This window comes from Delphinapterus leucas, chromosome 6 (assembly GCF_059928025.1).
Source record: "Delphinapterus leucas isolate spDelLeu-1000000601 "Yukka" chromosome 6, BTC_Dleu_Yukka2, whole genome shotgun sequence".
Taxonomy (NCBI): domain Eukaryota; kingdom Metazoa; phylum Chordata; class Mammalia; order Artiodactyla; family Monodontidae; genus Delphinapterus; species Delphinapterus leucas.
In genome coordinates, this window is record NC_143134.1 from 45571491 (window position 1) to 45589251 (window position 17761).

The following is a 17761-nucleotide window of genomic DNA, read 5'->3' on the forward strand; positions in this document are numbered from 1 at the left end:
CTATTCATGGTCAGTTTAATCGGCTGTTGCAGAATAAGTAACATATTTTTTAAAAATCTAGCTTCTTTCCTTATTTAAAACAGTGAAATTATTTTTCTAGCTCAGTTTATTGTCACTGTAGAAGCAGTTTCTGTTAGCAAGCATACTTTTCCATACACCTTTGGACTTTTCTTTAGTTTAATAATAAGCTAACTCTACTCTGTTTATAAAATGTCTTTTCCATACATCAAGTAGTTGGACGAAATAGTCTGTGACTACATGGTAGGTAAGAGGAGACCAGGGTCTGGTGTTCCTTTGGAGCTTCAGTTGGGCTGCCTTATGAGTTCAGTCAGCTTGAGCTGTGCAGTTGAAGTGTGATGAAAAAGGTTCAGGTGTATTTTATCTTTTTAAAAGGTGTAAATGAAATCAAAGAATATGAAGTCTCTCTCTTATGCTAGAGGTCCAAGCCTCCTCTGTTTTCAGGATTGCCCCAGTGTGGAAAATGCCCTTGGTTGGTCAGCTCCTTCATTCTGGACCTTTCGGTTTCTTGGGGGTCTTTCATGGAGACATGGCCTCTGAGCGGGTCTTGTGCTGAATCCGATGTTGCACTTGGAGGCAGAAGCTGCTTTTCCACGCACAGTAGTGTCGATGCTTTTCCCTATTTAAGGGTTTTTGTTAGCTGTCAGTAAGTCTAAAATTTAGTGCTTCCAGGTAGTTACAGCTCTCCAAATCAAGGACCAACTTAAACTTTAAATTATGTGAAGAAATAAATCTGAAAAAATACACTCTAGAAGCTGTGCATAGTTCTAATTATAAGTCAGACTGTATATTCAAATTGTAATTATGAGGTTTAAAAATTAGAAAAGTATGTAAGGAAGTATAATTGCCACTATTTTAAAATAGTTCAATTAAATACTGCTACAGTATTTGTGTTGTGCTTGAAAATATGTACAGTTTTTTCAATGGTAATACCTTTTCCTGTCCTTAAATATCTCTAAAGAGCACCTTGATTTTAACATTACCTTTTTTCCAACATTATCTTTTATAAACATTAATAAAAGTTGTTGCTTTTAGAAACTTTAAAGGAAATAATAGCTGGAAAACCCTCTGTAGCTTAAAGTCAGTCATTAAAACTCACAATAGGGTAAATAATTAGAACTACCTACTCTTGTAAATAAGCATAATTCGTTCCAAAGAGGAAATATCGAAACTTAGTTCATGTCTACTGTAATGTATTACTCAGATGCTACTGGGCATTTCACATTAAGAACTTATTTCAGCGACCACAACAAAGACTAAATCTGAACTGCTGATGTGGCTGTTTTGCAGTGAATGGGCTAATGTTGGTGTGTTAGATCTTAAGGTATCAATATTTCAGAACCCTGCAATGATTATATTTCTAAATTCATGTACTGTCCATCCATAAGTGAAAATAAAATGTCATACTCTCTTCTTAAAAAAAAAAAAAACAAAAACTTCATGAAGATGAGTCTTACAATTTAGTAGACCGATTCCATAGGGTTCATAATTTTGAAAAGTCATAATTTGTAGCTCAAAAAAGTATTGAGAAGCAATGAATGATCTAAAGCAAACTAATACTTATTTTAGGAAAAAATTACAGTGTTATGTCAGCGTTGACTCATTTTAAAGAACATTTCTTCCTAAAGTTTAGAGAACAATATATTTAAAAATACCTCTTCCACACTTTCACTGAACAGAATTGAAGGGCAATTCTTTAGTTCCTCTTAATTTCCCTCCTTAATTTTACTTAGGATAGAGTTTTTTCACTGAGCCACTTCTCCATTTTGTAGAATACAGGGACACTGCTAATAAAGGCTTTAAAACCATGTTAACTTTGGCATAATTCTTTATCTCCCCCACTGAGTAACAAGGTGCTTACACTCACATGTGGCAGAAGCAATAGAGTAAAAGTCTTGAGGCAGACGGAGGCTGGAACAAACACATAGACATTCTTTTGTAGGCAGTACACCAGGCCATAGAGTGAGGTGAGGAGAAAATGGTTTAAATATCTGTTGAATTAGGCTATTTAATAGCATTTGGGATTCCCCTAACACCCACAGATCAAAAACGGGCAGAGGTGGTAAAGAATCAGCAAGGGCCCAGCACAAGTGCGGCCACGAGTCATTGGCAGCTGGCAATGCCATGGCAGCTGGGAGCTCAGAGTCTTGGTGTTGTCCCTGTCCTATCCTGGTGACCAGCCTCCACTGCTCTGTTTAAAGAAGAAGACCTTGCTTTCAAAAGGCTTAGGAGAAGTATAATAAGTTAGGGAAAACCGTATGCTCTTAAAACTAAAAGGAATTATGGTTCTTGGGGTAAGCCCCCTTTATGTGGTGTTTTGTTAAGGGTTGGGCATTGGATCTGAGCACCTGGGCCCTTCATATCAAAGAAACTCTGCAGAAGAGAGGGAACCAGTTCAGAGGTCTCTAGGGTAATCCCTGGGTAGGGGGGAGGGAGACTGTACACTTTCTTCTCTGCACCCACAGCTGCATTGTCCATTGTCTACGTGTGGCTGACCTTCACCAGAGCACTGTGGCCCTTGGGGAATCTCTGGTTACTCTCCAGCCATCTGAACATGTAGAGAGCCCAGAATCATCCAAGAACTTTTTTCTATGATGGAAGCTTCAGGATCTGGTAGTATTTCATTCTGGAGGAATAAAGTATAAAGGATATTTTTCACAGTTCTAGTTGTGGAGGGTCATTTGAAATCAAAATGAGGAAGCCTACTTTCCTTTCTTATGAGTAGAGAATAAGTTATGGGTTGAAAGTTCAGTTTGATGGAATAACTTCCAACGTGATGTGTACCCATGACTGCACGCAATCGGGGTTTCATAGTTTCTCTCTTTCCACCTCAGTGCAGGGAGTTAGGCTGCTTCTCAACCACAGGTGGGCAATGGGGAAGCAGTGTGCTCTAGACTTAATTTGTGACTTTGGTTGAACCTCTTTATCCAGTTACTGAGTTTTACTTAGTTTTCATTATAGCAGTAATAGTTAGTTTTAATTTATTAGGATTTATATTTATTGCCTTCAGTGACATTTAAAATATTTGAGGTTATTAATATTTAATGAATTTTAGTATATAATTGAATATCATTAGATATAAGTGAATTTTTTTAATTGGATGCCCAAAGGGCAAGTTTATATTTTTACCCTCTTTCCTATCAAATCCCCCCCACCGTGAGCCTGCATTAGGTAGTGATCAGAACCGTGTCTGAGAAAAAGCAATTAAAATTGCTCATAGGGAAATGTATATCATGTAACCCAGTAATTTCACTTCTAGAAATTTACCCAAAGGAAATAACGGGATTAAATATACATAATGCAACAGTTTTACGGCAGTGAAAACTTGAATTGAAAATAGGAAGCATTAAGCATCCTTTATTCTTACAAAAACAATGAAGATAATTTCAAGTGGGATGGGGTGGGGAGTTGGGGGACAGAAAATCATATTTTGATTGTTTTCCTAACCTATATTCCAGGCCTAAATTTTTAAATATAAATCAAATTTTATTTGAATTTGAAGTGCTTTAGAGATCAATGGATTCTCTATGGATGATCAGTAACCAATACAAGATATACGGGGGTGGGACATTTCCATTCACAGTGACAACAATAACTGTGACTCATACATGCAGAACATGGGCTCTCCACCAAGCCCTGCAAATGCTTGTTTATTTATATCAACGGGCCTCACAGAGTTCCATGTGGTAGAGCCTCTTATTATGTCATGCTCCAGGAGGGAAACTGAGGCATGGAAGTTTTCAGTGTCAGTAGACCACACAGCTAGTTAGGGGTGGAGCTGGCAGGGCCCCTCTGTTTAACTACTACATCTATTGGCCTAACCAGAAATGTTTGAAGTGTAAATACGGACAACTAAAAAAATTTTACTTAGAGATAGAAGGTAGATTAAGACAAAAGAAATGCCATGCTCTTGAATGGAACGACTGAATATTTTAAAGATGTGCATTTGCCGCAAATTCTCTTATAGGTTTATCATAACCCATAATCAAAGTATAAATGATTTTTTAAAATTTATTTCTTTTTGGCTGCATTGGGTCTTTGTTGCTGCGCGCAGGCTTTCTCTAGTTGCGGCAAGTGGGGGCTACTCTTCATTGCAGTGCGCGGGCTTCTTACTGCAGTGGCTTCTCTTGTTGCAGAGCATGGGTTCTAGGTGTGCGGACTTCAGTAGCTGTGGCACGCGGGCTCAGTAGTTGTGGCTCGCGGGCTTTAGAGCGCAGGCTCAGTAGTTGTGGCGCATGGGCTTAGTTGCTCTGCGGCATGTGGGATCTTCCTGGACCAGGGCTCAAACCCGTGTCCCCTGCATTGGCAGGCGTATTCTTAACCACTGCACCACCAGGGAAGCCCTAAATGATATTTTAATTTGGTAAAATGGTTCCTGAGTTTATACAGAAGAATAAATAAATGAAAACAGCTATGACATTTCTGAAAAAATAACTCATGAATGGGTATTGCCCTACCCAATACTAAAGTACAGATCACCATCATTAACATTTTCATGGTTCTTACCAAAAGACTAGCCTAACAGACCGAGGCTAACAACAAGCAGCATTAAAGCTACGCCAGGCAGCCCTGAGCAATTATTAACTCATCTTACCTCCCAACAGCCCACAAACTAAATGCTATTACTATTCCCATTTTGTATAATAATTGAGGAAACTGAGGCACTTGCCCCAAATCACACAGCTGCCAAGTGGTAGGAACAGGATTTGCACCTAGGCTATCTGGTTCCACCTGGAACACTTGATAAAAGAGAGGCAGCACCACAAACCACTGGGACAGAGCGGATCCTTCTACAGCTGATACTGTGGAAATCACCATGTTCCTTCTTCCTTTATGATGTTTCAAGTTTTCTTCTTTTATCATGTCCTTCTGTTTAGAGAACTTCCTTTTGCTCTTCTTTTAGGGAAGGTCTACTGGTGAACAAATTCTTTTAGTTTCCCTTCATCTGAGAATGTCTTGATTTCCTCTTCATTTTTGAAGGATATGTTGCTGGATATAGGCGTCTGCGTTGACAGGTTTTTCTTTCAGCATTTGAAAAATACTGTGTCACTTTCTTCTGCTCTCCCATAGTGTCTGCTGAGAAATCTGGTGTCATCCAGATTGTTTTTCCCCTATAGGTCAGGTGTCAGTTTTTTTCTGGCTGCTTTCAAGATTCTTTCCTATGTCTTTAGTTTTCTGAAGTTTAATTATAATGTGTCTTGGTGTGGTTTCTTTGGGTTTATCCTATTTGGATTTGTCCAGCATCTTGTATCTGTAGGTTTATGTTACATTATGTTAAGTTTGGGAAATGTTCCATCATTATTTCTTCCAGTACTTTTTAAGCTCTGCTTTTTCCCCTCTCCTTCCAGGACCCTAGTGTCATAAATGTTAGATATTTTTAAATGGTCCTAAAGGTCCCTGAGTCTCTGTTTATTTATTTATTTATTCATTTATTTTGGTCTGTTTTCTTTCTGTTGTTTGCATTGGGTCATTTCTGTTGTTCTGTCTTCCAGTGCACTGATTCTTTCCTTTTTCCTCTCCATTCTGCTGTTGAGCCCATCCACTAAGTTTTTTATTTTGGTTATTGTATCTTTTAGTTCTAAAATTTCCATTTTGTTCTTCTTTATGTCTTCCGTTTCTTTGTTAAGCCTCTATATTTGTTCATGTTTCAAGAGTGTTTATGATGACTCATTGAAGCATTTTTATTATTGCTACTTTAAAATCTTTGTCAGATATTCTCACATCTCTGTCATCTCCATGTTGGCATCAATTGGTTGTCTTTTTTTTTCACTCAGTTTGAGATCTTTCTGGTTTCTGCTATGAAGAGTGATTTTTAATCAAAACCCAGAGATTTTCATACTATATGATGAGACTTGGGATCTTATTTAACCTTCTGTGTCAGCTGGCTTCTTTCTGATATCATTCTGATAGGGGAGATGGGGGACATTGTTTCATCACTGTCAGGTAAAGGTAGAAGTCTTGGTTTCCTACTCAGCCTCTGTTGATACCAGCAAGGGGAGGCTCCTTGTTACTGCTGTGTGGGGATGGGAGTTCTGGCCCCTCATGTGGTCTCCATGGACGCCACAGGTGAGGGGGGCTACCATTTGGCAGGACTGAAAATCCTGGCTTTCTCTGACACCAGCAGGTGGGAGTGTTGAGGTGCTTTGTTAACAGACCTGCAGAGTGGAAGTCTAGGTTCCACACTTAGCCTCAGGGTTCAGGGTTTTTTGTTGTTGTTATTGTTATTGTTGTTGCTGTTTTTTCCTGTGGCGTTTGGTAGAACAGCTGTTGTCTGAAAGTTTTCTGTCTTGCTGGCTGCCCCTGTTCTGGTGGCTGCCCCTGTCCTGGTCTTTTGACCAGTAGCTAGAGAGATAGGGTTTTGTTGAGATTTCTTTGTCTGTCCCCATAGTCAGTTCTGGTTGCCAGCTTCTTCAGCTCCATGTCTGGGATATAAAAGGCAAAACGAAAACCCAGGAAACTCACTACCATGTTGTTTCTAGGGTCCCAAGGTTCCTAGCTGGTCTGCCTTCCTCTCTTCACCCTACAGAACCTTATGGTTATTTTATATATAATGTCCAGGGTTCTTAGTTGTACTTAGCCAAGGCCTAAATTTTGAGATAGAATGTGGTCATCCTATACAGACACTTAATTTTACTGTAATTCAACAATACTCTCTGTGGTTGGAAAGGAAGAGAGAAAAAAGATTTTAGGTGGTGAGGGACTCTTCTGCCTACTGTTCCATTCAGTGGGTTTATGCCTTGAGAGTGGGTGTAATTATTCCTGAAACAGTTAATGCATATCATATGTCTGTTTGTGAAGGATTTTTTTTTTTAAAGATTTAATTTTATTTTTGGCTGTGTTGGGTCTTCGCTGCTATGCATGGGCTTTCTCTAGTTGTGGCGAGTGGGGGCTACTCTTTGTTGCAGTGCGCGGGCTTCTCATTGCAGTGGCTTCTCTTGTGGAGCGTGGGCTCTAGGCGTGCGGGCTTCAGTAGTTGTGGCACACGGGCTTCAGTAGTTGTGGCACGTGGGCTCAGTAGTTGTGGTACACGGGCTTAGTTGCTCTGCTGCATGTGGGATCTTCCCGGACCAGGAATCGAACCCATGTCCCCTGCGTTGCAGGCAGATTCTTACCCACTGTGCCACCAGGGAAGTCCCTGTGAAGGATTTTTAAAGTTTTACCAACTACTAAAGTGGAAAGCATGGTTCACATCACTATTTTACGGACATCTTTAGTGCTTTTATGGGCATCTTTGATGAAGATATTAAAAGGCTAATTGGAGGCCACAATTAAACATTAACTAACAAAGAAGTCTCCTATTAGGAGAATCAATAAAATTACCTATGAGATTTTTATGAACAAAGCCAGGTACTGTATGTTTATGGAAGTTGTATAAGAATGAATGATTATGTACATATATACGTGTGTGTATATATATCCTAGTTATACTCTAATTACATATTTGAGGAGGTTCTTTTGTTTGTTTGTTTTGTTCTTTTGCATCTAGGTTTGCCAGATACAGATTCATGAAAAATTCATCAGGGATAATCAAGGAAAAGTAAAACCTGTGCTTGATAAGGAAAATAAAAAACTGCTCTGCAGAAAGTGCAAAACCTTTGCATGTTATACAGCTGATATAAGAGTGATGGAGATAGGCAGTCTTTTTAACAAATAGCACTGGGTCATTTTTTAGCACTCATTAAAGCTTATTATCTATCAGTGAGATATTTATAGTAAGAATACTATTATTCTGTTGTTATCATGGCCATGGTCCATGTATTTTTAAAAGGCTAAAAAGTTTAAAAGAAACCCTTGATGTTCAACAATAAAGAAATAGCTTAAAAATTGCTGCACAGCTACTTAATTATATATTACGTAGCCATTACAAATAATGGTTATGCTAAATGCACCATGGTATCCTGGATTAGATCCTAGAACAGATGAAGGATATTATTAGAAAAAGTGGTAAAACCTGTAGTTCAGTGTAAATCTGAAATTACTCGAAAATAAAGTTTATTAAACAAAGTGATTAGGAAGCTTATATAGTATAATGAAAAACTTCTTACAAACTAATGGTACAGTGGGAAAATTAATGAGGATAGAAAGTAGTAAATATGCTATGATCATAGCAGTGCAAAATAATAGCAGCAATACCACCATCACCACCACCAAAAAAACACTTATGTTTGTACAAAAAAGGCTAGAGGAAGTATACTAAAATGTATTAATACTTTGCAGTGAGACACCATGATTTTTTCTCTTTCTACTATTTTGTGTTTTCTAAACTTTCTTCTGGGGATATGGATCACTTTTACAATGGAAGCAAAATCTCCTTATTTTAAAAACATGACATCTGCAGGTTAGCTTTCTAAAACTCTTAGATAAGGGTTAGAAAAATCTCCAAAGACAAAAATTGGATGTAACTATTGCTGCCGATTGGGGAGAGTGGAGGGCCTGGGCTGGGTCAGATGAGGAGTTATTACTTTAGGGTTCTGCTTAGTCTTCAGAAAGCTGAGTCTTTTTAATCAGTCCAACATTGGAGCAAGAAGTGTATTAGGGGTAATACTGGCAAGTTCCCATACCTTTCTGAGTCTTTTTCTTTAGCAGTAAAAGGAAGGTCCTTTCAGCTCCAATTTGGGTGATCTTCTGTTGAAATGGCCCTTTTAGACTATGTTTTCCCGAGGGACTGGATATGTAGGATCTGGGTTTGTTCTGTGCACTGTGGTGTTTGTTCAGTTTATTCTAACGTTGACTGGGGGCGGGGCCAGTGGACACATTAGTCCCTGAGCCTCTTCAGATACACATTGACCCTTTGTTGTTGTTCTCTGTATCCTTTGGATTCTTCCTGTCAGGGCCACTGGTGAACTCAGGCTTCACAGATCTTCAATAAATACCCCTTTGTCTCTGAATTAATAAGGAGTATCTATTTTGGGGAGCCAGGTTGCCTGGAAACTTCTTAGTCCTCCTCTTCATGAGGTGTCCCCTGCCCCCTCACTTGCACCTCCACCTCCACCCTAACCTCCACCTGTGTCACTGGTGGTCAGGCTGCGTGGATTCTACTCTGGCCTTGAGGCAAATCCACATTTCCTTCTTACTCCATCTGTAAAAGAATTGGGATCCCGCCTTCTCATCATCTCTGATTATTGTGGAGTTTTCTTTTTTTTAAATCACAATTATGTTCTGGTTCTAACGTTCTGTTTTGTATGCTACTCGATCCATTCATCCGTAGGAATGCCATTTCACTATGGTTGGAGTTGCTTTCAGGGAGCATTTTGTGAGTAAGTTACACCCCAGACCAAAGAGCTTTGGGAGTTTTGAGAAGAGAGCAAAGATCTTCTGTGCCAGGGAGGACTGCAGCTATGACTGGGGAATCCATGTGAAGTATAAGGTATTTGAGATTCCAGTTATAAAGACTGAAAGTTTTGTGGTGGAAGATGTTGCAACTGGAGCTCAGACACTGTATGCAAAGTGGAAGGACTTTCATTTTGAGAAGATCCCATTTGATGCTGCAGAAATGTCCACTTGAGCTCAGGACCTCAGTCTGCAGGGAATGGGTGACCTTGAGTGAGGAAGAAATTAGACCAGTGGGGAATCACAGATCACTTGTACCACTGTCAGGATATTTTCCCTAAGGCTTGTACTGTACTGAGTATATATCACTTAACTTCTGTTGTTTTCAGCAGTTTGTACTGTATCACTTACGTAAAACACGAGTGAATGAATCACAGCACTCAGTGAATCACTTTGTATGTCAGTAGAGCTTGGGAAAAATGAAAAAGGCTTAACTTATTGCCATTCTTCCCTTCAGAACCCACTGCCAGTGTGCACCGCTAGCCACTCAGTACACATTGAGATAAATGAACGAGTGAATGGAATGTTGAAAGGTTTTCCATGCTTCCCTTTCTTTCCTTAACCTACTGTAAACTGGCTTTTGCCCTTAATAATCTACTGAAATTGTTTTTGTCAAGGTCACCAGAGACTCTGGTGGCCCAATCCACTGGGCACGTCTTAGTCCTTCCCTCTGTTTGACCTCTTTGCTGCTTTTGGCCCTGTTGAATACTCCTTTCTTGGAACTCCCTCTTGGCCACTAGCGCTTCTAACTCTACCCCAGTCTTTTCTATTGGCTCCTTTTTGCTGATCCTTTACACGTTGGTAAGTCCAAAGGTTCAATATATATACACATACATAGGCATAATAGTCACATACACTTGTGTTCTCTATGTGTGGCATCTGATCTTAAAATTCTACAGTGGACAATTTTTAGTAATGGGGGCATTTAAATAATACAGTACTCATTGAGAAGTTGATTTCTGTTCTTTTGGTTTACTGTACATCTTGACTGATTAATTTGTTTTCTTAACCTGTGCCATTGTTCCCTTCGAATGGTCATTTCAAGCCATTTTCCAGTAATAGTTGATGGTCAACATTCGGACTCTGTTCTCAGGTAGGTCCCTTGGATGATACTGAAGAGGCAGTTTAATTTGGCTGTCCTTTCTATTTAAAAACTTAGAATACATATCCAAATGGCATTCCTGTGTCATTTAACAAGGCTGATGCTCCAGAGCTTAGTTTGGGGTTTTCCAGACATGGAGACAACTACCTGAGTTCTACTGTCTCCATCCAGGCCAAGGTATTTTATGTTCCGCTCAGGATAGCCTCTATAGTAATTTAAGCATCTTCTTAAAACAGATTCAGATTAGTTGTTTGTAATTCACTAGGACCATCAATGGCTTTAACAAACCTCCGAACATCATAAAATGTTAATATGCTCAGCATAAGGGGTCGCATAACTCTTTTCAGATAGCACTTATATCTGAAGGCTTATTGGTGTCCAGGAGGCCACCCAGACCCCCAGATCAGTCCTGGAGATCAGTGGGGTGACCTGCTGCAGCCACCTCTTCCTCCTTTTGATCTGATGAGAGTCAGAGAACTTGCCAGTTACATAACTTCTCCTAGGCTTAATTTTCTTCATCTGTGAAACAAGGATATTACATACCTGTAAGAGTTAGTAGAGAGTTTTTAACTGAAATAACACAAAGTGTTTGATATACATAGTAGTTGTTTGATAATGGTTATTAATAGTATTCTTAGTAAGACACAATAAAATGGGTTATTTAAGCCAACTTGCTTGCTAATTTTTATTCATTTTCCATTTATATTTTATTAGAGTATTAATGTTCTGGTCACCAGTTTTAATATGGGCTTTGTTCCCACACCACCAACCAATTGACCAACGGGGTGTCCTACCATTCAACTCAATTCTGCCAGTATCTGCCTGGAGATGGCGTCAGATCCCTACAAGTTAAGAGCTCAGTCCTACAAAACTGCCCCACCTCTTCCCTACTTCAGAAGCCAAATTGTTATTACCTGTGCCTCTGACCAATTGAATACAGATGAGAGGTTACAGCAACCTCCTCTGTGGGCTTAATTTGCTAGAGAGGCTCACAGAACTCAGAGAAACCTTTTACTTACTAGATCATCGGTTTATTATAAAAGGAAGTAACTCAGGAGCAGCCAGATGAGAGAGATGCATAGGGTAAGGTTTGGGGAAGGGGCTCAGAGTTTCTGTGTCTTCTCTGAATCTCTACGTGTTCACAAACCTGGAAGCTCTTTGAACCTTGTCCTTTGGGTTTAATGGAGGTTTCATTATGTAAGCATGATTGATTAAATCATTGGCCATTGGTAATTTATTCAACCTCCAGCCCCTCTCCCCTCCCCAGAGGTCAGGGGATGGGACTGAAAGGTCTAACCCTCTAATCACGTGGTTGTTTTTCCGGTAACCAGCCCCCATCCTTAGGGGTGGTATAAGAGTCGCTCGTTAACATAACAAGAGACACCTTTGTTGCTCTTATCATGAAATTCCAAGGGTTTTAGGAGCTCTGTGCCAGAAACTAGGGACAAAGACCAAATATATATTTCTTATAAATCCCAATCTAACAAGTATCTCTTTGTATATGTGAGTGCCCTTTTTGGATGCTGCTATTTAAGGACTCCAATAGGATGTATACAACATCCACTGGAAATCTATTTGAGAAAAGTTCTTGCAAGTATCTAAATAATTCAATTTGGATGAAGGTGAATAGTACAGCCAACAGAAGAATGCAGTCTAAAGCTGAAACAAGAAAAATAATTTCCTTGTTTGACTTTAGCCTGGAGTCAAGCCATTGCAGGCATAGAGCATGGAACAGAGTAGGCATTTGGTTAATATTTATTGAATGAAAGAAACCAGTAGGTAGGGTTTTAAGAATTGCGCACTCTTAACTGATGTCCAAATGCTGGTCGTTGGATTTCTAGGTCAAAGGCTGCATTTAAGAACCAACTGGGGAGTCTTTTTCATGGCACATGCCCAGCCCCCTTAGAACATCCTGCCAGGGTGTGTCTAGCCACGTGTAAGTTTTGAAGTTCCTCAGGTGGTTCTGATATAATCTGATAACAACCACTCGATATTGTTAACTCTGTGGTCCCCACCAGTGCTCACCTTGTGATATTTTCACCTGAAATGAAAAGTCACCTTCAGTCAAATGCCTGATTGTGTCACAAGGCCAGTAAACTGATTCCCACCCTTAAAACTGACATTATTATTTGAATTTAAAAACAAGCCATCAGGTCAGTGTTTCCTCAAGTGTGTCGTTTGAAACCCAAGTGCTGTGAGATGCTCTGAAGAAAGCAGTTCTGTGGGCAGATAGGATTCTGTATTGTCTGCTGCCCCCTCTCCCCTCAAATGAGTGATTTCCAGTACACACTGCCATTGTGTGTCCTTATGTCAATTCTGTGGTAATAAGGCCCGTTTAACCCAGTGGTTCCCAGATACCCCGACCCTGGACCCCTTTTATTCATGGGACGTTGTTAACATCCTGTAGAAGCACAGTAGCAGATACTCAGCCCTGATGCTGACTAGACAACCAGAACCAAACTGGAGTATTAATTTCAGGATCATACCAGTAACTCTGTTTTATTATATTATGTAATAAAACTAAATTCCACTCAACAAATCTGTATTTAAAAAGTAGATCTCAGTTTTGGGGATGCAAATTATTATACCTGTTAAAAATAATGAGCTGTAATTCTATAATCTTTGTGCACAATGATTAGGCTGTCTGGGTGAACAAAAACTACTTGGATGTTAAATTCTGTTTGTGGTCATGACATTTAACAACTTCCAAAGAAGGTAGCCAGTGGAACCTTGGCTCCTGTTTTTCAGAAGCAGCTCTCCGTTGCTCCTCATAACCTGCAGGGTGCGCCACACTGTCCTAACTCAACCCTGAAAGGCCAACTGTGCCAAAAATAAGGTTCTTCATTTAGGTGACTAGCAAACTTCCAGTATGTTTAGCCTAGGGAATACTGGGAGACAGATCTCTACAACCACAAATTATTAACTGTGACCCCAGAGCTGCCAGTGGCCATATCCCCCCGCACACGGCCCGCCCCAGAAAGAGGCTGTCACAAATGAAGGGCGAGAGGGGAAACGATAGGGAAGGAACCTGTTTTGAGTCATAGATCCAATCAAACCTGCCGCCATGGCCACCCGTGTTCTTCAAGTTCTTTGAGCCAATTTTTTTTTTTTTTTTGCTTTAGGCAGTTTGAATTGTGCTTCTAACACTACAACTAAGAGTCATGACTAATATATCCTTCTCCTAGATTATTCTCCACTTACACGAAGGCTGTCCCATAGCTAAAGACACATGTGCTTATTTGCTGCATTAAAAAAGTTGGTCAGTGAACTCACTGTGCACACCAAGGAGCGCTTGTTTCCCTAGGAAGGATCAGGCAGGAATGAATTTAGAAAACTAAGAACAAAGGAGATGGGAACCCCATAGAGAGGAAGGAGGGGCTGGGTCTAGCATAGAGCAGCACACTTCTAATCTGGAGAGTAAGCAGCCCAGTGCCTTCTTGAGAAACCACGTAAAAGGGGTCTATTTGTTAAGCCTTGTGGAGAGCCTTAAGACACTGGCTGAGACATTTTATCAATGAACAAGATAGTGTGTTTGGAGGTAGAGGAGGGGAGTCCAGAAGTGAAGGGACCCCATTCCAGAAGTCATAGCTGCAGGAATCTGTTTCCTCATAAGCACTGATTGTGGGGAACCAGGCTGCTCCCACGCTCCACAACGGAGGGCTGAGGGGTGGACGTTTGTTTTCTCAGCCCTTCTTAGTGTTTTTATCCTAGGACTGCTCTTAATTTGAGGGTCACAGCCTTTTCTTGTGCAACAGGGTTCTGTTTGTAATTTTTATTCATGAACAGAAGCTAGATCCCAGGACATCAGAGGCAAGGACGCTCAATAACCTGCCTTGTCCATCATCTGGGAAGAGGTGGAGACAGGATTTGATCCTAGGTGTTCTACTGACCAGCACACAAACCCTGAGTGCTAAAGTTGAGACTTAAAATTCATTAGAAGAAGATTAATTTGTAAGCTGTTAAGGTGCCCTGTTATGGACTGAATGTTGTCCCCCAAAATTCATATGTCGAAGCCCTCCCGGACACTGTGACTCTGGAGATGGAACCTCTAGGGAATTAAGGTTAAAAAAGGTCACGAGAGTAGGGCCCTTGTAAGACGAAGACACCAGAGAGCTCATTCATTCGTGCTTTCTCTCCGTGCATACGCACTAAGGGAAGGCCATGTGAGGACACAGTGAGAAGGTAGCTGGCTGTAAGCCAGGAAGAGAGAGAGTTCTCACCAGAAAATGAATTTGCTGGAACCTCAATCTTGGACTTCTAGATGCCAGAACTGTGAGAAAATAAATTTTTGATGTTTGAGTCACTCAGCCTATGATATTTCATTATGGCAGCTGGAGTAGCTTAAGACATGTGCCCTGAAATGACTTCAGTGATGAAAATGAGCAGATAACCTAGATGAAAATAAAAAAATTATGATCCGTTCACCAGACTACATGATTGCTACTGCTACCAGGCTATTGCCACCTTCTTGTTTGCTCCCAAATGAGGTTCAACACAGCCATTTAACCTGCATATTACTGACGTGGTTACAAAAAGAGGAGAACTCGAAGGTCATCCAGGCTTCAGGATCCTGCAGTCTGAGATCTGCTCTGCTCTACATATCCCAAAACGAGGGGCACACACACAGCAGAATTCAGTATCAAAGTCAAAAAGTTTTCCTTGAAAATAGATTTAATCGTGTTCAAATTAGAAATGTTCTGCATCTCTCTCCAAAACCACATCTAAAGTTCTCTCGATACATGAAACATTTTCTGGGGAAAATGTTTGAATATAGTAAAAGAAACCTCCATATTTCTTCAGTGTTGATCTATCAAAAGGTACATAATCAAAAAATTTCAACCTCTGAGCCATCCACGAGGTGTCTGGATCATTCACTCTGGAGGAAAAGGCGGGGCGAGGGGATCACAGTCACGGCTAGGATTTGAAGTGTGAAAAAGTTCTTCTCTGCCTTGTCAGTTAACTTTGGGACAGTATGCAGAGGCAAAGGACTCTCAAGGGAAAGGTTTCATTGAGCAGAGGGTAACAGAGGAACCAAAAATCGGGCAGGAGACATTTGTGTTCAGCTGAACAGTACAGGCTAAGAGTGAAAAATCAACATATTCTGTGATCAGTAACTGTAAAGGGCTCAGCTCTCCCTTCCTGGCACAACTGACAATCCCACCATTCTAAGCTTCCAAATTCTAGAAAAAGATAAAAAGATTAACAAAAATAGAGCATGTAGAGACTGCTGATTTTGTGTGCAGAGGATGCGCACCGGAACCTTAGGGCACCCTGGGCTGGAAGCGCCCCTGCGTGGAGGGGAGGAGAGGGGAGGGGAAAGGCTGGGGTGGAGAGACTGCCATGCCAGGGCCTGCGGGCTGTAGGCACTGCGCTTCCTCCCCGCTGCGGCCAGGGTGCCCATCTCCGAGGAAACCAGGGCCTACTTGGCCATCTTGCGAATCATGTAGTTGAGGATGCCCCCGTTGTGGAAATAAGTGAGCTCCACGTCGGTATCAAACCTCATGACAGCCTGGAAGGTCTTGCCGGTATCCAGCTGGGAGGACAAAGAAGCAGAGAAGAATCGCTGAGGGAGGAAGCGAGCCAGCCCTTTCCAGAGACATCCTGCCCGGCCTGCCCTCAGGCTACCCCTCCAAGTGTGGTCCACACTCCGGCAGTGCCGGGGACAGGCGCACGCTGGCCCCAGCCCAGACCTGCTGAGCGGTAAGTTGCATTTTATTTAACAAGATCCCCAGTGTACTGATCTACACGGTAAAGCAAGCACTGCAGAGAATAAGTGATGGAAGTGAGAGACACCTGAGAATTAGAAATAGCCTCTCAGGGCAGTAGCTAGTAGTGGCGTTTGGGATATTTTTTAAACTTCCTCCAGGGACTGCCCGAGTATGGAAATGTCAGCAGCCAGCAGATGTTTCATTAAGGTTGTCCCTTAGGCACTGGCCCAGCTGCTCACCCTCGGCAGCTTAGTCTGCCTGGGCAGCTAGGTCACCCTGGGACCATGGTGCTGGTTCTTCATCCTTACCTCATCCAGGGCACTGTCTTTTTCACCTTTGGACTAATCAAAGTCGGCCACTTGGGGGTGAGGCTCAGGGATAGGGTGAGTGTGTCTGTTAACAGGTTTATAATAAAAAGGTGGGTTTTTTTTGTTTGTTTGTTTTTTTGCGATACGCGGGCCTCTCACTGCTGCGGCCTCCCCCGCTGCGGAGCACAGGCTCCGGACGCGCAGGCTCAGTGGCCATGGCTCACGGGCCCAGCCGCTCCGCGGCATGTGGGATCTTCCCGGACTGGGGCATGAACCCATGTCCCCTGCATCGGCAGGCGGACTCTGAACCACTGCGCCACCAGGGAAGCCCTAAAAAGGTGTTTTGTTTTGTTTTGTTTTTTGCGGTATGCGGGCCTCTCACGGTTGTGGCCTCTCCTGTTGCGGAGCACAGGCTCAGCGGCCATGGCTCACGGGCCCAGCCGCTTCGCGGCTTGTGGGATCTTCCTGGACTGGGGCGTGAACCCACGTCCCCTAGCATCGGCAGGCGGACTCTCAACCACTGCGCCACCAGGGAAGCCCTAAAAAGGTGTTTTGTTTTGTTTTTTGCGGTATGCGGGCCTCTCACTGTTGTGGCCTCTCCCATTGCGGAGCACAGGCTCCGGACGCGCAGGCTCAGCGGCCATGGCTCACAGGCCCAGACGCTCCGCGGCATGTGGGATCTTCCCGGACCGGGGCATGAATCCACGTCCCCTGCATCGGCAGGCAGACTCTGAACCACTGCGCCACCAGGGAAGCCCCAAAAAGGTGTTTTGGTTTTTTTTTGCGGTATGCGGGCCTCTCACTGTTGTGGCCTCTCCCGTTGCGGAGCACAGGATCTGGACGCGCAGGCTCAGCGGCCATGGCTCACGGACCCAGCCGCGCCGCGGCATGTGGGATCTTCCCAGACCAGGGCACGAACCCGTGTGCCCTGCATTGGCAGGCGGACTCTCAACCACTGCGCCACCAGGGAAGCCCCTAAAAAGGTGTTTTTAAGGTAATGTGAAAATGCCCTATCGCTGAGCTTTCATCACCGTTCTCTGGGCTGAGATTGGGAGGAACAGGAGACAGTGGGGCTGGTAGGTTTGGGAAGAAGGATGGAACTGATGACTCTATGAGTAAACAGAATAAATAATAAACCGACATAGTGTGGCATCACTGTGCTGGCAGGTCAGAAAGGTGCTAGTAGATCTCCTAAGTCTAAAGCACGTCTACTGAGGGATTTATTTTTCCTTCCAAATCCCACTGATTTCCTTCTAACACGATTGATGATGAACACAGGGCCTTTGAGCTGGGCC

At 42.3% G+C, this 17761-nt stretch overlaps 2 protein-coding genes across 4 annotated transcripts in view; one reads left to right on the forward strand and one right to left on the reverse strand.

Moving 5' to 3' along the window:
* Positions 1 to 15219, forward strand: part of RIGI (RNA sensor RIG-I) — a 39151-nt gene extending 23932 nt beyond the window's left edge. Inside the window, 2 exon segments of the mRNA XM_030763763.2 lie at positions 7505 to 7646; positions 9225 to 15219. Coding sequence (XP_030619623.2) covers positions 7505 to 7646; positions 9225 to 9565 — 483 coding nt within the window. The 3' untranslated portion in view covers positions 9566 to 15219.
* Positions 15104 to 17761, reverse strand: part of ACO1 (aconitase 1) — a 59431-nt gene continuing 56773 nt past the window's right edge. For all 3 annotated transcript variants that reach the window (XM_089913112.1, XM_089913111.1, XM_022551679.3), the window contains one exon: positions 15104 to 15983. In XM_089913112.1, the coding sequence (XP_089769238.1) occupies positions 15870 to 15983 (114 nt within the window). In that variant the 3' untranslated portion in view covers positions 15104 to 15869. The remainder of the gene's footprint in view (positions 15984 to 17761) is intronic.